The sequence below is a fragment of the Physeter macrocephalus genome, chromosome 9 (assembly GCF_002837175.3).
Source record: "Physeter macrocephalus isolate SW-GA chromosome 9, ASM283717v5, whole genome shotgun sequence".
In the NCBI taxonomy this organism is placed as follows: domain Eukaryota; kingdom Metazoa; phylum Chordata; class Mammalia; order Artiodactyla; family Physeteridae; genus Physeter; species Physeter macrocephalus.
In genome coordinates, this window is record NC_041222.1 from 9114758 (window position 1) to 9141996 (window position 27239).

General features: G+C 45.5%; 2 protein-coding genes across 4 annotated transcripts in view; one reads left to right on the forward strand and one right to left on the reverse strand.

Annotated features, from left to right (window-relative positions):
* Positions 1-27239, forward strand: part of ASTN2 (astrotactin 2) — a 961664-nt gene that overhangs the window by 714736 nt on the left and 219689 nt on the right. The window lies entirely within an intron of this gene.
* TRIM32 (tripartite motif containing 32) lies at positions 6430-20863 on the reverse strand. The gene is made up of 2 exons (XM_007128044.4): positions 20815-20863; positions 6430-12864 (listed from the first exon to the last, which is right to left on the reverse strand). Exon 2 carries the CDS (start codon positions 12783-12785, stop codon positions 10824-10826), a length of 1962 nt encoding a protein of 653 aa, XP_007128106.1. The 5' UTR covers positions 12786-12864; positions 20815-20863; the 3' UTR covers positions 6430-10823.

A 27239-nucleotide genomic window follows, 5' to 3' on the forward strand; every position in this document is an offset into this window, starting at 1 on the left:
AATTTAAGCTTAGTAGGAGCTTAAATTTTCTTAGTTATGAGAATGAAGAAAAGAATAAAGGGATGTGAAAAATATTCAGCTGCTAGTAGGATGAGAACTTGATGATTGTATAGTGGGAGGTGGGAGGTGAGAGGTGAGGGAAGTGATTAGAAATGGTGCCAAAGTCTCGGGCCTACATGCCCAAGTCGATGCTTGTGTTCCTTAAATGGAACAGTAGCAGAACAGCAGGTATTGAAGAGCTGAGTTGTCTTAAATATGCTGAGTGTAAGTTTTCTAAGGGATATCTTCACCGAACACACCAGCCCACAGTTGGCGCGCCAACTGGCTATATTAAGTGGGCAACTGCATATATACCAGTCAAAAGGAAGGTAAGAGATGAAAAATGCAGGTTTGAGACCTAGAGTCACAGGTCATTGAATTCATAGGAAGAAAACAACATCTCCCAGCATAAAAATAAAGTTCCTCTTTTGTAACTTGTTTCCTTAGGGAGCTGCTTTTCCCCCTGCCACACCCAGTATTGTTTCTGATGTTTTATTTAGAGAGGCTTTATCTCATTCAGAGAGCGGCTGGCCAGGCTGCCCATTTTAGGCCACCTTTTACTTGTGTAAGATGTATGGGACATATTTCACCCTATATGACAGTGTCTAGGTCCATACACGTCTCTACAAATGACCCAACTTCATTCCTTTTTATGGCTGAGTAATATTCCATTGTATATATGTACAACATCTTCTTTATCCATTCCTCTGTTGATGGACGCTTAGGTTGTTTCCGTGTCCTGGCTATTGTCAATAGTGCTGCAATGAACATTGGGGTGCATGCATCTTTCTGAATTACGGTTTTCTCTGGGCATATGCCCAGTAGTGGGATTGCTGAGAACCTACTTGTATAGCACAGGGAACTCTACTCAGTGCTCTGCAGTGACCTAAATGGGAAGGAAATCCAAAAAAGAGGGGATGTATGTACATGTAGAGCTGATTCACTTTGCTGTACAGTAGAAACTAACACAACATTATAAAGCAACTATTCTCCAATAAAAATTTTTAAAAGTCTACAGGACATTAAGAATAGTCCTGGTACATATTAAGTAGGCTGGAGTTAATATCCCCGTTTCATTGAGGAGAAAAACAGGCATATGTGGCAATGGTCACCAGAGCAGAAGAGAAGAATACATACTTTTAGATTTTTTTTCCTTTATCATTTGCACCTTTCATTTAGCTCACAATTAATTAACCTTTTTGGAGGATCCAGGGTATATGTGCCATTTGTATGTGCATCGTACATTTCTTCCAGGGTATCAATCAATGAAAGTTTTATTCTCCTAGATCCAGCCCCAGAATCATGGTAACACACATGCCTGCTCCCTCTCTACTCTTTGAGTGTAATATTTTTAATTTAACTTTATTTCTAACATTTTTACAGAGTCATTAAATTTGTCAAACAAGTTTCAGATTCTTGGGGGCTGAGAGATTTAGAGAGTTATTATTATTATTATTTTATTTATTTCTTTCTTTTTGCGGTACGCGGGCCTCTCACTGTCGTGGCCCCTCCCATTGCGGAGCACAGGCTCCGGACGCGCAGGCTCAGCCGCCGTGGCTCACGGGCCCAGCCGCTCCGCGGCATGTGGGATCTTCACGGACCGGGTCACGAACCCGCGTCCCCTGCATCGGCAGGCGGACTCTCAACCACTGCGCCACCAGGGAAGCCCGAGAGTTATTATTTTTAAGCGTAAATATTAAATGTCATTTCACAAAAGCACATGGTTTTATTCATGTGGTTGCTCAGAAATTAAAATTATACAATTTTTTTGTTTATCATATTACAACGTTGTTTTTAATATTTAACTCTATAAATATTTGTTGTCACTCTGAAGTAGGGGGATGGACTCCCAGCCATTATTTGGTTCAGATGATGAAACGGATGATGCTACACACACACATCAAGAGGATTTTAAAAGATTTGTCACTCACGTAATGGAGCTTTCTGGGGAGAGCAAAGACGGCTCTCAAGCAGGTCCAAAAATGGCTTGAGAGAGCAAGGAAAAGAGACTGGCTTGGCTTTTATATAATAGCAAGGGGGGTGGAGTGGGGTTGGAGTGGGTTCCATATGCTGGCTGAGGCTTGCATGGTTTGAACTTCCCTCTGGCACCAAAGGTGGGAGCACTTAGGCTTGCCCAGGTGAGGGGGCCAGTGGGGAAGGGGGAGTAGCAGGGCTTGAAAGCTGGCAGAGATCAAGCATCAAATATGGAGTCAGAATTTTTTTTTAAACACACAAATTTTTTTTAACAGTCAGAATGTTTTTTTAACATACAAATTTTTTTTTAACATAGGGCAATGGCCCGTCCCTTTTTGTGAGTTATTTTGTGTATGTTTGTATGTCCTCAAGGAGCGTGTCAAATTAACGTCTTTGGAAGAGGGTGTGATCAGTGTGATGGCATTACCGTGCTCCTGGAGAAAGTTGGTTGCATTAAGATCTTGTCTGTAAAGATTGTGTGTGAAGGCATGGCTCTTGAGGTACCTCACGGGTAGCCAGGTAAAGGGGGACTGTGTCCCTTTGAAGTTGAAGGCAAACTATGTGTGAGAGGCTGTTGAAATAGGCACTGAACATCACATATTAGCCAAGTCTATGAGTGCAAAGTATTAACCAGTTATTGATTGGATGGAATTTATTATTTCAATAACTGGTATGGAAGCATTAATGGATGGGGCCTCAGCATTAAGGTTGCAGTAATCCATTGTGAGGTTTCATTCAGGTTTAAGAACAGGGTAAACTAGGCTGTTAAATAATGAAGCAGTGGGGATAATCACTCTTTTTCTAAATAGGTCTTGTATATGGATTTTAAACCTCAAAGGTTCTGTTTAAAATGGGCCATGTTAACTATTTTAACTGATGGGGGAGGGCAGGGTCCATGTGGTCCCATTTTGGTAAGCCAATTGTTAAGTACCAAAACTTAATTCAATTTTAATTTATTACTCATTGGGTCAGAGCATCCATACTCATTATGGAATATTTCAAGGTAATGAGTGTTATGGCTATGGAGAATTTAGGCAAGGCATTAGTTCTGATGATTAAGGTGAGGTCTACCTATTTGTCTTCCTTACATATCCTGAAATGTCCTTAGTAACTCCCTTAAGATTATAGGGCGTACCTTCTTTAAATTTAGGGGAATTCCCACAGGTAAATCTAATTTGAGCCCCAGTATTGATTAAAGTCATGAAAGTTTAGTAATTAGTGCATTTCAGCAGACGTTAAAAGCTAGTTCAGAGTTTAGGTTATCGAGGCGCAAAAACCAATTAGCAATCTTCGAACTTGTTTTTTGTATAAATTCTTTTAGTAAATTTTGGAATTCTAATTGGGTCAAATTGTGACCTCTATTTGAGTTTTTTGTTTCCTCCTCCTGTATTCACTGTTTGTTTGTTTTTCTTCTGGTGGTTACTGTATATAGTTTTGTGGTGAGGGGCCGGTGGGAGTCCTCGCTACCCTACTCATAAGTTTCTTCCTCCAGAGTTGCAAATCTGTGTCATCAGGATTAGGGTCTCCCGCATGGCACCAACCTTCATAGGGTTTAAGGATCCTGGGCTTAAACTGAATTTGAATTAACCCCTCAGCTATGCCACAGGGGAACCATGGATGCTCTTCTCTATAACCCTGAAGATCAGGATCTTTTGTTTTGGCCAACAGTGACATAGCAGCAGCAAAGACATTTTGTAGAGCCCTAATGAGCCATCTGCTTTTAGAGTGTAGACCACACGTTCCACATGGTGACTGCTCTTCCTGCACGTGAACCACCACCAATAGACCCAATATACAGCATAAGGTATCAGTATTTCCCTGAGCACTTAATAGAATGGGGGCAAGGCCTGGTTGAGACAACCAACCAGTAGTCACAGGGCAAGAGTCATTCCCCTGAAGTCACAGCTTATGCTGGTATCTAGACACATGATTCCATCTGAGACACAGATAGATCTGGACCAAGACACATGACCCAGGGCCACTTTGCTCCCACCCCTTAACGCCAATTATCATTATCTTCCAACTCAGTTCAGTTAAACCTGTAAGAGAGGCATGGTAGGGCTCAGCAAATGCAGCACAAGCTGCACAGCTTAAAGCACAAGGTTGCCAGCAGGCAGTGCCTCAAAAGAGCTAGCCAGTTAGCCAACCAAAGCAAGAGAATAGAGAGCCCCTGGGATGGTGGTCATTGCCTAACGCTGCTTATTGTGCCAGTTGTGTGGTTATCCCACAGAGAAGAGGGGGACCCACCCAAAACTTGGTTCAGATGTTGAGATTGATGATGCTATATATCCACCAAGTGGGTATGAAAAGATTTCTAACTCACATGTTGAGGGTTTCTGGCGAGAGCAATGTGGGCTACCAAGCAGGTCCAGAAATAGCTTGAGAGCAGGAAAAGGAGGCCACATTGGTCTTTATGGTGGCTTGAAGCCGGGGCTGGGGTGAGGACTCCCATGCAGGGGCTAGGACTTGTGTGGTTGGGACTTCCCACTGGCACTAAAGGTGGAAGTACTTGAACTTTCTTAGCAGCATGTCCAGATATAGGGCAGAAGATAAAGTGAGAATGGTGGGTTTTGAAAGCTGTCAACATCAAACATCAAAAAGGCAGTCTAGTACAAAGTTATGTCGCTGCGATCGCAGAACTCATTTGGCTTAGGCTTTTGAGGGGGAGCAACTGGATATTATTTCAGGATTTTATTTATTTTTATTTTTTTTCCCTGAGACAATGTCATCAGGCATTCCCAGTAGGAGGTATGTTAGACTATTGGGGGAGGGGGGCGCGGGGAGGTGTACTTTCAAACGACACCATCTTCCTCCACCTTGGTCTCCCTCAGGTCTCCAAGGAGATTCTGATTCATACCCTCCCAGTTCCATAAGAATGAAGCCTCCTTGAGCCATGATTACTGATAGGAGTAAATGATATGGCTTAGGACAGGAAAAAGAGAACCACTTGCATTGTTATTTGAAGGGTCATGGAGAAATGGACCACTTTTGACCTTTGAACTGCTTTAATGCCCACTCACTCTTGTGGTTTTTGAACTTCCTGCTGGTACCAGCTTCTCACTCTTCCCTGGTATGTTGTACCTGTGTTCATGACACTCCCTCTACTTGCAAGGCCCTTCAGGAACCAGATCCTCTCAACCAGAAGCAGTCTTTTCTTAAACACCTGGCACTCTATTTCCATCTTGCACCGTTTATCTTATTCTTTTGTATATTTGTATTATTTTTTACATTCCTTATCTCTCCAGCCAGACTACAAGCTACCTGACTGCAGGGTTCATGATCGAGTCATCTTTGCATTCATTACTCATATAATTACCACTATTAATAAAAAACAGTAGATGTCGTATATGTCTAATGAGTAAGAGAATGAATAAATGAAAGAATGAAATTAAATCTTAATATTCTGTGAAAACATACAGTGGCATTTTAGTTATAGCTAGGTAAACTGAGTAAATCACCAAAAGAAAATCCTGGTTTTATTTTTCTAGGAAAGATATGCATTTGACTTGCAGTCACACAAACTCCTTGTGTTTACACTCAGGATTTCAGTGAGTTACTAAATAATTTTCCTTTGAGGGAAATAAATGTTTTCCTCACCAGTTTCATACAATCCTTCTATCACAAAAAATATGGGTAAGCTTATCGTACATTTAGTTTACTATAATATTGATACTGAGCACTACTGAAAGTTTATGAAATGTCTGAAAGTCTGCTAAGTGTTTTACATCCATCGTTTCTTCAGAACAATGCAGTAAACGGTATCATTTTATTATTTGAGGAAACTGAGGCTGAGAGGCTAAATGACTCAGCGGTCATAGAACTACTGAGTGGAGGAAGCAAGACTGAACTCGCCACCAACCCATCCCCCACCCCCACCCCCACCCCCCCACCCCATGCTTACAAAGCCCAAGTTTTAACTACAATATGTTATATTACCTCCACCTGACAATGAGATTTATGGCTTATTTTAAATTTTGTAATTATTTGGGTTAATGAATGTTGACCTGGAGGGAAAAATCCCTTTATGCTGGCCATTTATAGGAATAGCTAAACATGCATGTTTCTGCCAAAAGCCAAGATGCCATCCTAATCACTTTAATCAAATAATTAGCCTGTAGGTTTTAGGTGCAGCTTTCCTAGTGGGATACATTGCTGTGAAAGTTTTGCCTCTGCCCCTCCGGCAATCCCACTCTTCTTCCGATAGGATTTTTTTTTTTTTTTTTTTTTTTTTGTGGTATGCGGGCCTCACACTGTTGTGGCCTCTCCCGTTGCGGAGCACAGGCTCCGGACGCGCAGGCTCAGCGGCCATGGCTCACGGGCCCAGCCGCTCCGCGGCATGTGGGATCCTCCCAGACCGGGGCGCGAACCCGGTTCCCCTGCATCGGCAGGCGGACGCGCAACCACTGCGCCACCAGGGAAGCCCCCGATAGGCTTTTTAATTAAGAAGCTGAGCCGCGTGGTTGAATTACCAGCGCAGGTCTGAAATCTCCCCCAGTGTTAACATGAAAAATTTGCATCAGTTCACCAAGAGGGAAAGGAGGTCTTTGCCCCCTACAGTGGAAATCACATTTTCTGGGCACGTCACCTTTTCTGAATTAGGTCCTTTTATATATACTATCCCATTAGTGTATTTTAATTCTCACAACAGCCCTTTAAGACTGTCATTTCCTTTTACAAGATGAGGAAACAGTAGCTCAACAGAGTGGCACTAGTTCGCAAGTGGCCCAAGGTCACAATAGTTGGGGGAGAGAGTAAGCAGTTGGACCGGGGTGGGGCTGATTATGAAGTACAGGTTCTTTCTACTACTCTAATGTAAACACGATAAAATTACGGCAAAATTATGCAAAAACATTGGGGGAAAACCCAACCACAATTCTATTGGGTAAAATAATTAAAATCATAGAGCTAGAAAGGATTTTTGGTGATGATCTGACCCAACTTTCTTATTTTATAGACAGGGAAACCGATGCAGAGGTATGGTGATCATCTGAGGCCACATAGCTAGTAAAGAGTTAGAGCTGTGATTCAGATCCAGACCAAGCCCACTGGCTTTCCCACTAGAATGCATTGCCAGTCCCAGAGCTGCCTACCTCCAGACTTAGTCAGAGTACCATGAATACTAAAGATATCGACAAGATACAGCCCAAGTTCTGGAGTGTAAGCATTTTGCTAAACACCCTCCTACCTTACCACTGCCTGCTTGTAAAATTCATCCAGGCATCTGCTGTCTCTTACCTGTAACTTGTTCTGTGACCCCTTGAGGAGCTGCACGTCCTGAGTGCACATCAGCAGCCTCATCAGGTATAAGGTAGAGCCCTGAGTTTCATGCTAGACTTCGCCTTCCATTTCCCTCCTAGAGAGCTGGTAACACTTCACTTTTAAGAAGCCGTTCATTAGTACCAGACTAAAAGTACAACTGCTCTGAGCGTTCCTTGTCTTACCCACAGGAACACAGACTCAAGCCCCGTTTATCCTGCTGATTGGAATAATGCAGTGGCCGTCTGTGGACTTATCTCAGGCTGGAGTGCACACTGGGATTGACCCTCACAATCATCCACATAGTGTCTATTCCTGGCTTTTGAGGAAGCCCAGGGCCATGGAATACAATTCCAAATACTTTAGAAAGACTGTGAAATAACTGACGAGAAAGTGGACACATTAACAGTACTTATCATTTTTTAAAATGTTCTGAACACCTGGCATAGTACTGGGCTCACAGTAGGTACTCAATATTGAATGAATCATTGCTCCAAAACCTTAAATTCTATATAATTACTCAGAATGATAAAGGAGAGCAGGGAGTTAATGAACCTATAAGTCATTTGTCTGCCTTTATCTTTTAGCCGATGTGAGGGTGTTACCGGAGGGCCTACCGTCACCAAGTCATAGAAATAACAGCCAATTAAATAACTGAGGACATACTGTATATTAGGCCCCATGCTATGTGCCCTTAGCTAGCGATTAAAGCTAACCCTCAATAAAGCTCAAATACATAGGCAAATAATTGCAGCACAGTAAATTATATAATAGAAACATGGAATAGGTAGAGTGATAGTAAAAAGGAACAGGTGACCAGATTTATTTGAAGACTTCTGGCTGGTGGGAGGAAATGCCTGAGAAAGGTTTTGATTGGCAAATAGGAACCTGGAACAATAGGAAAGATGGAAGGTATTATTCGGAGTGGTTGGACAACCCAACCCCACTCTTTTGAACGACTCAACAGAAGAAGATAGTAGCTCTCACTGATTGAGAATGCCAAGAACTGTAGCGGGTATTTTAACATCTACTATCTCACATCTTACACCCGTCATGGGGACAGGGATCACTTTCATCATTTTCCAGAAGAGGAAGGGGTAAGTGACTTGCCCATGGCCATATGGCTAATAAGATGGAACTGGAAGATAAGCGATGCTGTAGTTTAGTGGTTTTCAGAAAGTGTTCTGTAGATTCACGACTTTTGCAATTGTACACAGGTTAGGTGAGGGGATAAGCCTGTTCTCCAGGCCCACAGGCCTGCTTCAACCAGTGCAGCTGCACTTTTGATTTATTACATAATTGACCTGCATGTAAGACTTTATCTGAATAAAGGTATTACTGCTTAAAAACAGAAAACAACAACAAAAAAACAAACAACTGCTATAATTGAGCAAATCAGTTTCTTGAGGCTATACTCTGCAATTTAGTCAACTTGGTAGATAACTGAAAAATTGACTGTACTCGGCACAGCCTAAAATATTCACATCAAAGGAACAAAAACATTCAGACCACATTTATTTCCATTCTAAGCCAGCAGATACCTGCTGCATTTGAAGGCCAAGGCATGAGTGTGGTTCAGAGATGGGTTAGACCTAAATGCTGAATGCCAACAGTGACAGCACTTCCTTCCAAAAGCATAGGCAGCTGGAGGTTTCCTGGCACTGTTTATGTCAAGCCAGCCCACAACGTTATATCCATCTCTCTGCTGCAAACCTTGTGCCAAAGGCCTCGGCCACCATTATTGCCTCAGCAAGTCCCCCACTGACAGCAAAGATAGATCTCCTGCTTCCAGGTGCTACCACAGATAAAGTGGCTCTAACAACTAGTGGAGTCATTTGTGATGCACTTTTAATTGGATCAATTTCCTCTCAATTATACAATCTTTAGAAATCGGATGCCATTTCATAATCAGAACATGGGGCTTTCTCCAGGTGAAAAGCACAAGACAGACCAGTTCCACATCATTTTAATTAGCTCCTTTCCTATCCTTTGGCAGCTATCACGTGAGAGGCCAAAAAAGCACTACCACCACCAAAAAAACAATTTTGAGTAGCTCGGCTTAGCAGATTTTGCGTCTGTGAAAGCAAGGTAATCGTTTCTTGGCTTGCCATCAGCCCTGCACCCAGAGTACAAGATATGTTGCCTGGTAAACACCAAAGCCTGAGGAACCTCGTCACAAAGTCCCTCACCCACTTCTGGGCTTCCTAAAAGCACAAGTTTCTTCCTTTGTTGAACTGTAATTATAAGGATAAAGCAGATGGTGGAGGCTGAGTTTAGAACAGGGTGCTGGTGACTGTACACCTTGGGGGCTGATTCTGCACACGTGTATGTGGAAGTAAGTTTTGGATTATCTTTACGTAACAGTGCTCTTTGCTGAATTTTGACCTAGGTAGCTTCGTACTACTCTCAAAGAATGCAGTGTCAGACATGGAAGCAAAGCGGCAAGGTACAACTTATCCCTCCCCTCACCTCCCAAATTCCATATTTAATTAAAAGACATGAATACCAGAGATGAGGAAACAAGGATCAATTAGTTAATGCTTGACAGAGGAATGGAAATAAATCCCCAAACCAAATATTATGCACTGACTTGAAGAAAATACAGAATAAGGACCAAACAGTTTTGCTTTAGCAATGAAAATGAGATGTGTCCACTTCCCCGCTTTGTGGGCCCTGGCCCGTGTTGTACAGTTCCACAGACAACTCCTAGCACAGGTCAGTGGAGAGAGGTAATATGAAAAACGATGCGCTCTAGAGAATATTCAAGAAAGTCTGCTGACTATATTAGCATTTATTTTTGTTTATTTCCAACTTCCTATGCTTTGGCATAATTCCAATCCACATGCTCCTTTACGAGGCAAGCGATTTCCAGGCCAAAGCCTTCGACACCAACGAGGGTCAATCCATTCTCTGTCACGCCTGCAATCACAGACCAAGCCAAGACGGCACGAAACCCCCAGAGCCAAGAGGTACTGCTTCCCAAAGGGACTATATAGCTCCCATGGTGGCACTAAATGAACGGTCTTTCACACTGGTAAAGGTGGGCAGACCTGAGACATCAAGCCACAGGAATACGATGTCTGAAGTGTCACTGAAAGGTAGAGTAGATCCCACTAAATGCATGCACGCTAAATGCAGCAGAGTTGAAGAGAAAAGTGTCACAGATGGAGCATGTTACAATAGGAAGGAATAATGGACCAGCGTTATCAAAGCCAAAAGAGAGGAAAATCAACAAGGGTTCAGTACACGGGAACATTTCAAATACAGGGGAAAGAGGCTCTCTACTGAAGCCTTAGAAGTGCCTAAGTTCTAATTAAACATCAGCTAACCTCATATCACGTGTCCTATTTGGGGTAATGCATCTGTTAAAGCTCTAAACCTAGGCGACGAGAGAATGCAAATGAAAAGCACTAGAAGACGGAGCTTCTAAACTTCTAGGACTAGCCAGCTGGAATCAGGACACGGGCCAAGTCTACACTATAGCACCACCAACAACCAAGGAATAGGGAAGGCGAGTCGCTTGCGGGGCAGAAGGAACTGCTATTTCCCGGCCCCTAGGGGGTAGAATATCTTCTCAGATGGTAGCTGTAAATCTTGATGCAATGATCCCAACAGTCCAGGACCAGCAGCTGCCCCTTAGGTGTCAGGGCGATGCCCACTGGACAGGTGAGCCCCTCTCGAATAAGGACACTGTAGCCCCCACCCTTAGGAAAGTGGAGGATTTCTTTGCGACTGCTGTCAGCCACGATGAGATCGCCGCGGGCATCCACACACATGCCAGCGATGCAGCGGAAATCCTCGTTCTCCGAGAAGAAGTGGCTAATCTGGCGACCCAGCTGCCCATCGGGGCCCACAGAGCCGATGGAGAAGCCACCCTCCAGGTGGTGCTCATTCTGCCGGTTCTCCAGATTGAGGCCCAGGCCCTGGGTGAAGTAGACGGTGCCTTCAGCGTCACAGGTGACAAACTTGGGCCGCACGGCGCTGCACAGGCAGCTGTATTTGACCACCCCTGCTCCTCGGTCAACAGTGAAGCACCAGAGCTTTCCACCTTCCACATCAGTTACCACAAACTGGCCAGACGGAAGGGCTGTGATGCCCCAGGGTTTGCTCAGCTGGCTCCTGTGACAGGCCACGCAGTGGCCGTCCAAGGTGTAGACCTTGAGGGAGTTGTCATAGCTGTCAGTCACGCCAATCAGCCCATGGCAGTTCATGGCAACTGAGAGAGGAGTGAGATTGGGCAAGTCAGCCCCAAGGAAGCTCAGCACAAAGCTATCGATGCCACTGGGGCTGCGGCGGATCTCCTTCAAAAAGCCTTTGCGGGTAAAGACTTGTATACGGTAGTTGCCACGGTCAGCAACCAGCACTTCGCCTTGACTGGTCACGTAGAGACTGACTGGAAGGTTGAACATGCCTGGAGTGCTGCCTTTGGCCCCCATCTTCTTGAGAAAGAGGCACTGCTGGATGTTGGCGGCTGTGTCAGAACCCCGCTGCTTAGCAGGCGAGGCCTTAGGGCTAGCGGCCACTTCCTCAGGGCTCATGTCCATCTCTCTAAATGTAACAGAGGACGAGGCAGCAGAGGCTGCATCCTCCATGGCCCAGGAGTCTTCCATGCTGACCGTCCGGGGCTTCTTAGCCGCCTGCCCGACTTGGAGGGGGCCGACATGGCCGACCTTAAGGAGCTCCACGTCCTGCAGGGTGAGCTCCCGGGGCAGGCTGGCAGTGAGCTCCGGCTCCTCCTCGTCTGCTGTCTCTTCCAGTAGTGCTACGTCTGCCTGCTTGATCTTGGCCAGGAAGTAGTCGCAGCGAGACACAGCCTGCACCTCGGCGATGTTCAGCAGGTAACTCTGCTCCTCCACCGCCTGACTGTTAGACTTTTCAACCTCAGCCAAAGAGCCTGTGAAGAACTTCCGAGAGCGAGCCAGCTCTTCCTGGACCCTGCGCTCCTCGTGCCCGTACTCCTGGAGGACTGCTTTATACCTCGCCTGAAGGTCCCTGGAGACCCCTTCCAAGGCGACCTTCCGGCGCTGCAGCTCCCCCGTAAGCTCCCGCAGACGGGCCAACTTCTCTCCAAAGGCCCGACGCCGCTCCTCAGCTGCTTCTTTGACAGGGAGCGTACAGTGGCCAGGAGGCGGGTGGTCCGCCTCCCGGCAGGGCTCGCATAACACCACGCCGCAGCTTCGGCAGAACTGCCGGGGCAGCCGCCGCCCGCACGACCGGCACATGAGCAGCCCCACGGCCTCGCTGAGCCCAGCCGTGTCAAGGATCTTCAGCACCGTCAGGTTGTCCGTCAGCTGGCTCAGGCTGGTTATGCGGGTAATCTTGCTGCAAAAGGGACAGCGGACGCCGTTGATGCTACTGGCCAGTAGCTTCTCCAGGCACTGGCGGCAGATGGTATGGCCACAGTGCAGGAGCTTGGGCCGCAGCTGCTCCTCTGTGAAGGACTCCATGCAGATGGGGCACTCCAGCACTTCCCGCAGGGCATCCAGGTTCAGGTGAGAAGCTGCTGCCGCAGCCATTGCTGTCGCTTTGAAGGGGCCTCTGCTAGCCCAGCCCAGGACTGAACAGCTTAGTGTTCACGCTCCAGAGGGTTGAATCCTGCCAAAGAGAAAAGGAAGCCATCATTCCACTGCCTCTACGCGTTAAATCACTCAAGAAACATTTAGAGAGTGGCTACCGTCACTCAGTTCAGTCACTGACTGGTTTGGAAAGGTAAATTGGGGAATGATGATAAGAAGTCTTCAGAGCCAAAATGACACCTTGGAACTTCATTCCGATGAACACAGAGAAACAATGCATGTTTTGGAGCCGGGAACTAATAGGAGCAAAGTTTGAATGGAGTGGGGGAAAAGGCAGAGAAACTAGTTTGGAAGATACTGCAAAACTGCCTGGCGAAAGTTACAGGGAGCCTGAACTAGGGAGCAGGTGGTGGAAATGGAAAGAAGATGCATTTGAGCAATATTCCATAAGTACGATCACTAAGATTTGTTAGCTGAGTGGATTGGGGTGGGGAAGTGGTAGAGCTAAGACAGCCAAAGACTCAAGCCCGGATGATTTGAGACATGGTAGTCCCTTATCAGGGACTTAGTTTTGGCCTGAAATACCCCCTCCTACAAGCAGTACATGCCATGAGTTCTCCCACCCTCCTCGATCCACATATGCTCATGAAGTAGAACCACAGAGATCTCAGTGCTCTCTCTGCAGCCTCATGTCAATGTCAATTTATACCCAAAATAAGAATGAATAGGTCTAGCAAGGTGAGGCACAAGGATAAATTCAGCCCTTCTTAAATGCAAATCCTACAGCTGCACCTGTGCAGTCTTGTGACCTGCAGATGGTCAACCATCGAGAAGAAGGAGGAGGAAGACCAGTTAGCTTGGTTTTAAGGGCAATGCAGCAAGCTGAGAAAAGCTTTGTAAATGTCATTAATTCTTTCTCCACCCATATAGAAGAAGGGGAGTCAGCGCGGAGATACGTGTTACAAATTTCCCCATATTTAGCTTTGTATCACAGTCTGACAGATACTCGGGAGCAGACATGCACAATCTGTCTAAAGTCAATCCAACCTCCCTGAAATCCCACTTTCCTTCTACTGGAAAGGAAAGAGTATACATCTAGTGCTTACTGTGTGCTAGACGCCATGCTAGATGCTCCATATACTTAATCCCATTTAATACTCATAATGACCCTATGATGTAAGTACTATTTTCATTACCCTATTTTACAGATGAGGAAGCTAAGGCTCAGAAAAACTGGCTCAAGTTCGCATGGTGCAAACACGGTAGAACCATGCAGTACAGGTATCTTTAACTTTATTTAACCCAACATTACTTCAAGCTTTTTTCTTTTTTCCCTGTGTCGTACAACACTTACCATACTCTGAGAAATGCTGCCTAACAGCATAGAATTGTCTCCACAATTAAGAATCATGAGATTTAGCTGCTCTAGAGTGGGTTAGATTGCTTTACTAGCTGACTGACCCACTCCCACACACCAGCCTGGCAACCTCTTTGTGATTCAAATCCATGCCTCAACAAAATAACACATCACCACATACCATGAACCTAAAAGGTCTCATGGGACTATCCATGTGACTAAGCTGTGAATGCTGAATGCTTAAATGTCATGGGTCCGGCTGCAATCGTATAGAAACACTGATAGAAACCTCAGCTCAGGATCCATGCAAACCTCCTCAATTCCAAACCAATAGTTTCAGTTCTCTCTTCCATCATCTGGGACGACAGACTGAGGGCAACATTTGGTATCTGGATGCAGAGCATGTTGCTTTACAGTGCACAGGGACATCTGTTCTTCTCAGAACTGGCAACTGCAGATCAGCTAATTAAACAAGTCAGCCAACTTGTAAAAATACCAGCAAATTCTTTCTCCAGTTTTCTGGAATATCATACCACCTCCTTCAATTAAAAAGCTTCCTGCCTCCCTGTTTAAGCTATCCACTTTAAAAAATGGATTTACTATGCCCACATCCATTCCCCAAAATGTCTCAGCTGTATGCAGCTTCACTAGGCTCTCTGAGGCAAAAGAGAATGTCAAGGATTCCTTTCCTAAAGCTGCCATGCTTTGCCAGGAAACATGAGGTCCCATCACTAAAGCGTCAGGCGTGGAGATAGCTGCATATCAGGCTAAGCTCCTGCTGAAAGTGGTGTTCCCAGGTTGTAGAAATGGGAGACATGGTTCAGGCCTTTTCTAGGTCTGAGGCTATGTGACCGGCAGATACAGGCCCTCTCTTACAGAAGGATACAGCTGGTCATTATTGTTAACACCGAGAAGGATTCAGGTGGAAAGTCAATTTGAACTCAGTTTCCCTTGAAAAGACGTATGTGTGAAAGGAATTGTCTTATCATCCCAAGTCTTTAAGTTAGCTGCCCATTTTCTGCCAGCTATAAAATCTAAAACCAATCAGAATTAACCCCCAACATGTTATTTACAATTTTGGCTACCTTCCTGATACTTTGAACATATTTCCTGTTGTGCACTTGGTACTGTCAACTCTTGACCCCTCACCTCAGCTTACTGCCCCCCCCGCCCACCAATTTCTTTGATCTCATGGTTAGTACTGCACACCCCATACTGATACTAGCCCAGCTCTGATTCAGCTTCAGATGAGAATCTACCCCTTAAGCTCTGTTTGCTCTAGCTGCCCTAAGACTCAGGAAAATTCTGTAGTCATACCCTAGCCTGATCTAGCTGCTTCTGGCACCACTAGGCTTTCCCCAGTCTATGACATAAATAACAAGGGTACCAGGACAAAAACCAAAACCCATGAACCTTGAAGTCAGACAGAACTGGGATCAAATCAGCATGTCATTTACAAGTTGTGGGACAGGAAGCAAGTTATTTAATCTCACTAAACCTGTTTTCTTACTTTATAGAAAGGTTACTGTGATGATGATTTCTTACTTTATAAGACGGTTACTGTGATAATAATCCACATAAAGTGCTTAGTCTGGAAAATGGTAGGTATGCAATGAAAAACTGCTATTTATCATAATTTTAGTAACAATCAGGAACAGTATTAACATTATAACAACTAGTACTAGTATTAACAAAGCATTTAGTTTACAAACTGCATTTGAAAGGATAAAGAATCTTGCCTTTTATGGCATATAAAGGCAGGTAAAGATTAATAACCTGTCAGCTTTGAAGGAATTTGATTGAGGACACTGGAGATCCATGTTAGAAACTGGCAAATGAATTCACAACTTCTCTTGTTCAGAAAATAGCAAGAGGGGCATGAAAGTAACTATGCAATAAAAAATAGATTTTAGTAGCAGCAGTGGTGGCAGTGGCTACCACCCAGCCAATGAGAAGGAATGAACAGGCACTTTTCAAAAGGCAGACAGTACCCAAGATATCAGATAATGCACTTCTAAAATTAAACTTCTGAACCTTCCCTGGAGATTGTTTTATCTGTTCTCAAAATCAAAGGATTAGAGATGACCTAAGGTTTCCAGCTGCCATCCAGTGGTTGAATCCCCACCATGGGACAGTTCTGTACATGTCTCTGTTCTCTAAACCTGTTAGCCCCTTGGGGGGCTTAAGCTATGAGCAAAACTGCAGGACTTTAAGACATTAATTAAACAACAAATCTTTACTGAGCACCTACTATGAGTCCAACCCCATGAAAACACGGGAGATATAATTTTGAGCAAAAACAGACAGGAACAGAGTTCACATAAAAACTAGAAAACATGTGAAACAGCACCTACATTTCCTTTCACAAGACATAAAGGTCCATCCTACTTCTTACACTGCCCCCTGGTTTGACTGGGTTTTTCGCAAGGCTTATCACATTTCCTTTCGTGACAGCTTTCTAAACTTTGTTTATTCCTCCAGCATTTGAATGGAATGCGAAGCAAGTGCATAACCATCTCCCTGCCACCAATGGTCACTCTCCAGGAGTGCCTAGCAGGGCTGATTTTAAGAAAGTCAGTGAGGTCCTCATCTGACACTCACCCAGTTCTCTGTGTGGGAGAGGATTCTTAACATTACATTACTCAGGGCATTTAAGGTACCTGCCAACAGCTAAGATAAACTCCGCAAGTAGGGGCTCGTCGGGAAACGCAGGCACGACCCCAAAGCTGTACCACTGTGGGACACACAAAACAACCCAGAAGGGCATGTTTGTAGCGAAAAAAAAAACCTTTAGCTAAAACTCTAAATCAATAATAGAGTTTGCTGGAAAAAACAACAACAAAAAAAACACTTGTCTGTCCTCTGTCTTCCTCCAAAACTGCAGGACCTAGAAAGGATCCCCTGAATCTTCCACAAACATGTGCAATGCTGCCAATGAGACTCAAAGAATATAGGACAAGGGGAAAATCGGCAGTCTTCTCTCGACCCACCCTACTCTCTGCATACAGCATATGCACATTTAACCATGAGCTTTTGATTAAAGGATCAGGAAGCAGATCCTGGGAAAGGTACAAGAGGGGATGGGAATTTGGGGGAGACCAGTGGGGGCTGCTTAGGTTCAATGAAATTCGGCAAAGCAATACTCAGTCCCCTTCCAGCCTCACCATCCTCTCATATTTGCTACCTCTCATAAAACTGCCATTTACTGAATGTCAGGCACCTTTTACACATTACCTCTTATTCTCATAATAACTATGTGAAGTATGTTTTATTCCTCTTTATAAATAAGGAAACTAGGCTCAAAGAAAAGCAACCCGTCCAAGGTCTCAAAGCTGCTAAGTAGTAGAAGTGAGATTCAAATCCAGGTATGTCAACGCCCAGCCATAAAACCACAGCCACGCAAAAGATGTATTATAGTTTCCTAGCTGATTAGGCTACCATTAGCTCTAGGCACTCTGGCTGAGAGGCTGGTAAAGGTACCTAGGAATGGATTTTTAATCTGATTGTTCCACTAGAAGAACCTAATGGAGGTAGTGTCACAGAGGCAGCACATCCGTGTGCATGGACAATGATCCACTTCAAGGGCCTTGTAAACTTCTGACCACCAAGCACTCTCCAGACATGAGTGTATGGACTCTTAAGTATTGAAAAAGCCTTTCTACTAAAACTAGTATAATGTAACTTATGAGTCAGACAGATCTGGGCTCACATCCCTGCTTTGCAACTTGCTATGGAGACTTGGGTAAATCATTTAACGTATTAGTTTTCTCATCTGTAAAATGCAGAATAGCACCTAGATTATTAGCAGGATCATTGGCAGGATTAACTGAGATAATGCACACAATAAGCACTCAATAAATGGTAGCTATTCGTGTTTTCAATAGATTGAAGCTGATAAGGGCAAGTACTTGTCCAAGATCACCTAGTAAATTAGCAGCAGAGGAAAGATTTTGAACTTTAAGCCTCTGATTCCCAGGCTGATTCCATTTCCATTACATATCTTCCTTAGGGCTGTGTGTGGATACTCCAGCTAAGTCTCTGGCCTTCTTATGCAGTCCTACTATGTTTCTGAGCTGGTCTCAGCAATGCTATAGCTAGTCCTGGAGTTGACAGGACAAATGCTGTCATTCTGTTGCAAGGGAAAGAAGCCCACAAGAGATCATTCAGAACAGGAGTTACTTTCCAGAGTATGGATGCCTTCAGCCCCGGTCCCTGCTGTGAAGTGTTTTTTCAAGGCAATGGCCTCCATACCTCACCCTCTAGTCTCCTGCACCTCATCCTGTCTGCTAAACTCAAGATCCTCTCCTTATCTACCCACTGGTCCTGGTCTAAGAGCAAATCAAGAACCAAGTCCAGGGCAACTCCCTACCTAATCAGATGGATTTATTCCCTTTACAGTTCAATTTGATACTCAGCGACCCTCACTGGGCCATCCTTTCATTAGAGGGGAATGGGCTGAGATAGATAGTAAGACCAGGCAGGCCCCTGCAAAGAAAAAGCAAGGGAAGAGAGAATATACAGGATTACAGAGATCTGAATATGAAGCTACCTTTGCCATCTCTAGCTGTGGAACCTTAGACAAGTCACTGCCTAAGCCTTAGTCTCCTTATGTGTAAAACTGGATATTGTAGCACCTACTTAGTAGGGCTGTTATGAAAACGACTAAGAAAATAGATATGAAAATGAAATATTACTAAATGTCGAGCATTTACTATGCACCAGACGCGAAGCACTCTGATTTACTTCACTGAGTCGTCACAATAATCTGTGATGTAGGTCCTGTTATTAACCCCATTTTACAGATGAAGAGCCAGGCACAGGAAGGTTAAGTAACTCATTCACGACAGAGCCGAGATCGGAATCCAGGATATCTGACTCTGGCGTAGAGTTCAACTTTGGCACTACTGACATTCTGGACCCGATACTTCTTTGTTGTGAGGACAGTTCCGTGCGCTGTAGGGTGTTTAACAGCATCCCTGGTGTCACCTACGAGAGGCCAGTAGTCCTCCCCACCCCAACTATAACAGCCAAAAATGGCTCCAGACATTGCCAGATGTCCCCCGGGGGACCAAACCACTGCCAGTCAGGAACCATTTCTTTAGAACTTGGCCCAGGACTAAATGCTCAAGGCAGCTGAGATCCCCTTTTCTTGTCTCTCTCTCCCAGTTCAAACACCTCACGTGGGATTAATCCAATCTACTTATATCACTGATAAGGAAAATAAGAAGTGAGATCATGTTCCACTCATCCCCTGGAAGTCTCACACACTATCTGTCACCACAGCTTGAAGGGACAGGCAAAGGGGGGCTGGGACAGATGACCTTGAAGAGTGTCCTGCTTTATGATTCCACTGACCACTCTCTTCCCCCCTCCCCCCAAGCCTACCACTTTCAGCAGGTCTGGGGTTCAGAGGAGAGTCAGTGGTCGTACCACGGCTGCCTCATGATAAGGGATCTCTGGCTAATAATTGAGGGAGGTTCTGCCCCTCACAGGCAGTCAGGCTCCTTCAGGAGTCCTGAGCTCAAAGACTTACGACTTTCTTGCTGGACCCCTGAACTCTGCTCAACTTCATACACTCATATACAGTTTCATACATTACTTCTAGGTCTTTGGGTCCCCAGAACTCCCTTTGCTTCCCATGCAGAGACTTCAGGAAAATTCCTTTAGCGGCCCTAGACACCCATCCACGACTCTATTCAGTCTCTTAATTCTACAGTCCAATCAGTACCTCTCCACCCCACCGTTCAACCCTTCCTAAATCCCATTCCCAACTCTCCTACAATACAGAATTCCAGCCTTTTGGGCTCTACCCTGCCAGCCTCACCAGTTGCTCACTCATGTGCCCTGAATCCCTCTGACACAGATCCTTTAATCTCTGTTTCCAAACCTCTGCAGCCTTCAGCCCTGCATCACAGTTTAACACCCGAGTCCCACACTCAGATGTGTGCCCTCCCTCAAGCGGAGCCTCCACCCCCTGCATGCCATCAGGAATCCTGCCCCGCCCTCAAGCCCTGCTCCTTCCTCTTTTGCCCACCCGTGTCTTCTGTCGCTTCAAACCTTAGCCAGGTCTCTTCTTTTTGCCCACCAGACACTGCTTCCCACCGATTCCCGCACCAACTCAGCCCCTCATTCTTCCCCAGATTGCACTCGGGAAAACGCTTCCTCCCTCAGCCATGAGGATAGCCCCGGACCCTGCTCCCTGACCTCTGATCTCGCCCCCCGCCCCAAAGCCTAGGGCCCCCAGATTCCCTCAAGCCTCACCAAGGCTCCCCCATTCCTTCATATTTCCGAGACTCTGCACCCCTGGTCCCTCCAGGGCCTTCAGATACCCTCCCGTCTCCCAGATGCTGCACCCGTCTCTCCTCAGGGCCCTACATTACCTCATACCTCCCGAGATGCTGCACCGCGACTCAGACTCCCTCGCTCCCCTCCCCGGCCGCATTTCTTCCGAGCTCCTCAGCCCCATCTCGGACCCCCGCCGCCTCCCGAGCCTGCCCCCGCGCAGCCCCACCCCCACCCCGGTCCCACCCCTCAGATCCGGTCCCCCAGACCCTGCCATTCTGGCGTGGACCGGCCGCTGCACGCCGGTACAGCCCCCCGCGCCGCTCGTCAGCCACCGCCCGCGACTCCGGCCTCGGTCCCGCGCCCCCCACCGTCCATCCCGCCCCCTACCTGACCGCCCGCGGCTCCGACGCGTCCACCGCTGCCAGCCCACCCGCCCGCCGCGCTCTGCGCACGCGTCAACGCTCGCCCCTGGGCGGGCGCCAATTCGCAGAGCCGCCTGTCCGTCACTGCGCCCCGCCCCCCCCCCGAGGCATGCTGGGGCTTGTAGGCAGCGGAGCCGGAGCTCGCGGCCCAGCGGCCGGGTGGCGGCGAGCCCTCTGGAAAGAACGAGATGTCTTGGGAACACGTAGTTCAGCTTTCTGTCCCCGTTGTACGGTTAAAGAAACTGAGGCCCAGGTTCACTCAGCAAGTCGGGAGCTACCCCTTTGCTAAACCATGGCCTCCAGGAGTGTTCCTCAGCCAAGACTTGGCACCTCTCAGAAAGGCCTTGCTCCACCTCAGCTTTGCCATCTGAGAAATGGGCCAAGGGGACAATACAACATCCACTCTGGGGCAAGCACAGAACCTGGACGCGCTTGGGAAGGTAGCTCTTCGGGCCCCTCGATTCTCCCTGTGACACACCGCAGCAGCCTAGAGATGTTTATCTGATGAACAAATTGCTCTCGTGAAGGATTCTTACTCCTACTCAGCTGGGAGGCTGACAGCAGAGGTAGATATGAGAGCACACTCTACACCCTCTGTGAAAGCTACCCAGGAACCCAAAGACAAGTCTAGTTTTGGGGGAGCCAGGAGGGGTAAGAGTCTTCGCAGGTAAGGGATGGTCTAGCCTGTTGGCAGGCGAGGACCCTGGGTCATTTGGGGCCAACTACAGGCTCCTGCAGGTGACCATATAGTATAGCTTAGGAGTAGGAAGGAGTTTGAAGGAGGATGGGCTTGGATTTGACATCCCGGGTAGATAATGTGACCCTTCACAACGATAAAACAACAAACAAAAACAATAATGAAACTGTCTGGCTGCAGCTAAACACTTCACGTGCATAGTTCATTCAGTCTTCATAATGACCCTTTGAGATAAGCATCTGATGCCAAGGTGATTGAATAACAGGGCCCCAAGTTGATAAGATTGGAACCTGATTCTGAGAACCCAGCCTCTTAACCTCTCGGCCCTTCTTTTTTTTTTTTTTTTTTTTTTTTTTTTGGGCCGCACCATGGGGCATGAGAGATCTTAGTTCACCGACCAGGGATGGAACCTGTGCCCCCTGCAGTGGAAGCGCGGAGTCTTAACCAAGGGACCGCCGGGGAAGTCCCTCTTTATTTCTAAATGGAGATGAGGTTTGCTATAGGATTAACTGAGATTATTAATATGTAGTGCTTTGCATTTAATTAAGGGTGTGCTCACTGTATGCCCAGCAAGTACTTGCAATTTGATGATTTCTCACAAAGCATATACCAGGTTGGACTTTCATTACCCACTTCCCTGCAGTTGTCACCAGTTGGCTGTGAACCCCCTGAAGGACACTGCTTGCTGGTTGTCATATCTGTTAGCACTGTGCCCAGCACGCAGAAGTTGCTGAGTGAGTCAGACTCAGAAATGTGACCTTAGGCAAATCACATCCCCTGTCCAGCCTAGAGTTAGTCCAGCTGCAGAATGACTCAGTGGGGTCAATCGAATGAGAGCGGACCATGTTTTGAACACCAGCAACATACCGGACACTCCATAGATACTGTCCTATGTCACAATTAATGTTTTCAGCAATGATTCAAGTAGGCATCAGTAGCTTTATCTTACAAAAGAGGCAGCCGAGGCTCAGCAGGGTTAAATGGCTTGCCTGCAGTCACCTTCTGGGAAGTGGCAGGGCTGGAGTACAAATCCAGGCCAGTTAGGCTCATGACATGCTCCAAACCACCGTCCAGAGCCTACCCACATTTTACGACACCAGCTTTCTTTCTATTGATACTTTATTAAGTAAGGTTTGTTTTTAAGCCTCGGAAGAGAGATGATATTTAGGAATTCAAGGAAAATGAGGCAAATGGTGCCTGTCATTATGACCACAGATCAGGATCCTGTCAAGGCAAAGACGCCCAGATGAGCTGTTCTGAGCAGCATTGCCAGCGAAAAGGAGGGACTGCCCTCTGCCCTGGGTTTCTGCCATGTTGGAGACAGTGCAGCCTGTTTCACCAGAATGGCAAGGAGCCTCTCTGGACAGAAGCCTGGGCTTCTTCTACCAACCCCTGTGTTGCAGGTGGGGGAGATGGGAGAGTTACTGTCAAACTGTTTATTCCCAGCCTTGAGACCTCACTTATACCCCCTTCTTAGACAAGGTGGGGAGTTAGCACTCTGTTTGATGAAAACCACAGTTACAAGCCCAGAGTCTCGATTCAGGACCCATCATATTTTTGTACTGACCTTTCCCCTGTCATAGAGAGGCGCTAATGGCACTCCTGCCAGTCTGGGGATAGAGTCCAATCATGCTTTCAAAAAACAACAACGACAAACCGTTTCTTTTCTCTTAAAAAAAATCTGTTTGCCTTAAAAAATGTTTAAATTACTTACCAGTTAAATTAATTACCATGCTTCCCACAAAAATCTCAGAGTAAAATAAACACCCTGGGAAAATGCACTCTTTTTAATCCTGTGGCTTTGCATACCCTTGACACATTATTAGTTTTCCTCGTGGACGGAGACATTTTAGAAATACTCTTTGTGGAGTACTTTATTCTTTATTCAACATTTTACCATAACTTTTTCTTTTGTTTTTTTCATTTAACATTTAAACCACCTGTATCAGTTTGCTTGGGCTGTTGTAACAAAGTGTCGCAGACTGGGTGTTTTAAAACAGAGAAATGTATTCCCTCACAGTTCTGGAGGCTAGAAGTCTGAAATCAAGGTGGCAGTGGGGCAAGGCTTTCTCTGAAGTCTCTAGGGAGGATCCTTCCTTGTTCCAGCTTCTGGTGGCCCCAGGTGTTCCTTGGTTTATGGTAGCATAACTCCAATCTCTGCCTTCGGCTTCGCATGGTCATTTTCTCCCTGTATGTCTCTGTCTTTCCATGGCATTCTCCTCTCTTTGTGTATCTGTGTCGACTGAAAAAATGCATAACCTAAAAGTTGAGAATTATATTTTATTGGGCGGACAATCTGGGGACTTAAGCCCAGAAGACAGCCTCTCAGATAGCCCTATGGGGCTGCTCCCAAGAGGTAAGGGAGGAGCCAGGATATGTAGGAGTTTTGCAACCAAAACCAGGTAATCTGAACATCAAAAGATTACTGTTAGTTAAAGAAAGCCAGACTTTTCAAGTTAATGAATTTAGTGCTTTTTTTAATTTATGAGAAGATGCAAGAGTCTGGGCTGATTGACATCATTCCTTTGATGTGCACCTTAACTCTCCGGGGCCAGTGTCCTGCTTTTCTCCATCCTGAATCCCCTCGGGGTGCACAGGTGGGGGTGGCTGCAGTGGCTGCTGGCTTGATGGCTGCAATATTCTGTGTCTCCTGATATGGCAGGCGACATTTTGCATCCATACCTGTGTCTTCTAATAAGGACACCGGTCCTATTAGATGATGACCTCTATGTTACTCAATTAAAATTTCAGTATGACTTCATCTTAACTGATTGCATCTGCAACGACCCTATTTTTAAATAGAGTCACATACTGGCATACTGGGGGTTAGGATTTCAGCATATCTTTTTTTTTTTTTTTTTTTTTTTTTTTGGTGGTATGCGGGCCTCCCTCTGTTGTGGCCTCTCCCGTTGCGGAGCACAGGCTCCGGACGCGCAGGCTCAGCGGCCATGGCTCACGGGCCCAGCCGCTCCGCGGCATGTGGGATCCTCCCGGACCGGGGCGCGAACCCGGTTCCCCTGCATCGGCAGGCGGACGCGCAACCACTGCGCCACCGGGGAAGCCCTCAGCATATCTTTTGGGGGACACAGTTCAACTGATAACGTCCCCTTATCAGCTAAGCATTGTTTTCTCCATTTACAAATCAGATCTGTAGTTTCGCCTCTCTTTCATTCCCTTTAAAATGGTGATAACGACAGCTAATTCACAGCATCGTTGGGAACAGAATAAGATATGGGTGTCAAGCACTTACATATTAGGATATTTCCTAACATGCAGTAATGTCCATTGCATTGCATTTATTATTATTAAGTTTGCTTATTAAGTCCACCATTGTGTGGTAGAGGGCTTCAGAGTCAGACCAACCTGAGTTGGAACCCCAGTTCCACCCACCTGGAAGGTTCGGGGAATAGATGATTCGAAGTAATGCTTCGTAACTTGTTGCAGCTGACAAGCTGTGTAACCTTGGACAGCTTACTTAGCCTTTCTGTACTTCACTTTCCACCCCTGCAAAATGGGAATAATAGTAGTTATCTACCTCATAGTAATGTTGTAAATTTTAGATGATTTAATAGATCTAGTTTTTAGAGCACTTCCTGAAAAAGTGCTCTATGAATGATAGCTATTAGTGTCATTATTATTATTATTATTACTATTTTGACAGAATGTTCTCTTTTCCTTCTCATATTAGCAGCTGAATTCTGAGGAGAAAGGTAAAGGTCTTGTTTATGGAAAATAGGGTAGAAGATCTAAGGAGTTAAAACTCAAATGCATCCTAACCAAATTTGTCTCAGTCTGGAGATTTATAACTGCTAGTATTTCCATGAAATAATGGAAAATTATATCTGTCTCTCTGTATTACTTATCTATCACAGAATAACAAATTACCCCCAAACTTTGTGGTTTAAAACAGCACACATTTCTTATCTCACAGGTTCTGTGAGTCAGGAATCTGAGCACACCTTAACTAGATCTGCTTCATGGTCTCTCACAAGGCTGCAATCAAGTTATTGGCCAGGGCTGGGGTCTCCCCTGAAAGTCAGGAAGGAGTTTCCAAGATCACTTAGGTTGCTGTTGGCAGGTTTCAGTTCTTTAAGGGCTGTCGGACTGAAGGCTTCATTTCCTTGCTGGCTTCTGGCTGGAAACTGCCCTCAGGTCCTTGCCACAGGAGCCATTCCAGGACAGCTTGTTTCAGCAAAAGCAGCAAGAGAGAGGTCACAGCCTGTTGTAACCTCATCACAGGAGTGGTATCCCCTCAATGTTGCTGTATTCTGTTGGTTAAAAGCAAGTTACTCAAGTGGAAGAGATTACAACAGACAGTGTGTATCAGGAGGTAAGATCATCACAGGCTGGTTTCGAGGCTCCATCCCTCCTACCCACCTTCCCCCTCTCCCTCTCCCCACTTCCTCCCTCCTTTCTCTTCTCCCTCCCTCGGTCTTTCATTCTGCTTATGTACATATCTATGTACATCATACATAGATATCTTATCTTACATCTGACTGTCATTTGTCTACCTTTCTGCGGAAACTCTGACTCCAATCTCTGTATGTCATACTCAATCTCTGTGGGTTTCTCAACCTAGCCTATACTTGATACTTAGTAAGTGCTCAGTAAATGTTTGAATTCTATTTAAATTTACAGCATAAAAGAGAATTTTTAAAGTCAACTTTATCCATCACCTAATATAACCATTATATTGATTATATTTATGTAAATACTTACCAAGTTTCCTTTTAGTCTGTTCATACATACTTGTGACCAGGTTGGGTCTCCAACATTTAAAAAAAAATAAATATAAGGTTTTATCTTTTATTCACTTTATGGAAAAATGTTTGAAATCATATTTTTCTGGCCTTTATGGTTGTCAAACTGGCTATATAAGAATTTGTCAGGTTGACAAGCTCATCTTTAAACATTTAACCATCACAAATAAAACTACATCAATGTCCTTTGTGCTTTCTTTTGTTTGTTTGATTTATTTCCTTGTGCTGATATGGAAACAGCTGGTTTAGGATTTTGAATTTTTATTTCAGTATCATCACAATTACATGCATTGGCCAGATCCAGTTTGTAGTGGTTTGAACTAGTGTGGATAGTCAAAGTGTTACCGAACCAAACTTGGGTCCGCTTGACCACAGGCAGTAAAGCCAACCTACTGACGCTGGGTTGTGGTGAAGCAAAGTGCAGCGTTTATTTCAGGGCACCAGGCAAAGGGTCCAGGTAGTTAGTGCTCAGAAGGTCCAAACTCCCCAGTGGGTTTCAGGGAAAGGTTTGTAAAGAAAGGGTGAAGGAGGGGGCTATGGGGTGATCAGCTTGTGGACAAGTTTTCTAATTGGTTGGTGGTGAGGTAATCGGGAGTCAACATCATCAGCCTCCTGGTTCCAACCCACCTGGGGTCTCTGTGCTTCTGGGCTGCAAGCATATCGTTAACTTGTTCCACCTGGTGGGGGTTTCAGTATCTGCAGAACAGCTCAAAGGATACAGCTCAGAATATTATCTGTAGACCTTGAGGAGGAACTAAAAGTACTGGACTTTGTTTAATGGCTAAATTATTATTATTTTGTCTTGCTTGGCTGTTTTCCTTTCTTTCTGCATTTTCTCACTTCTCTGATTAAATTTACTCTTTGGAACTCGGAGAAGGCCTTAGGAGGCTAAAATTTTTATACAGATAAGAGGCAGGTGGAGGACATGGCGGG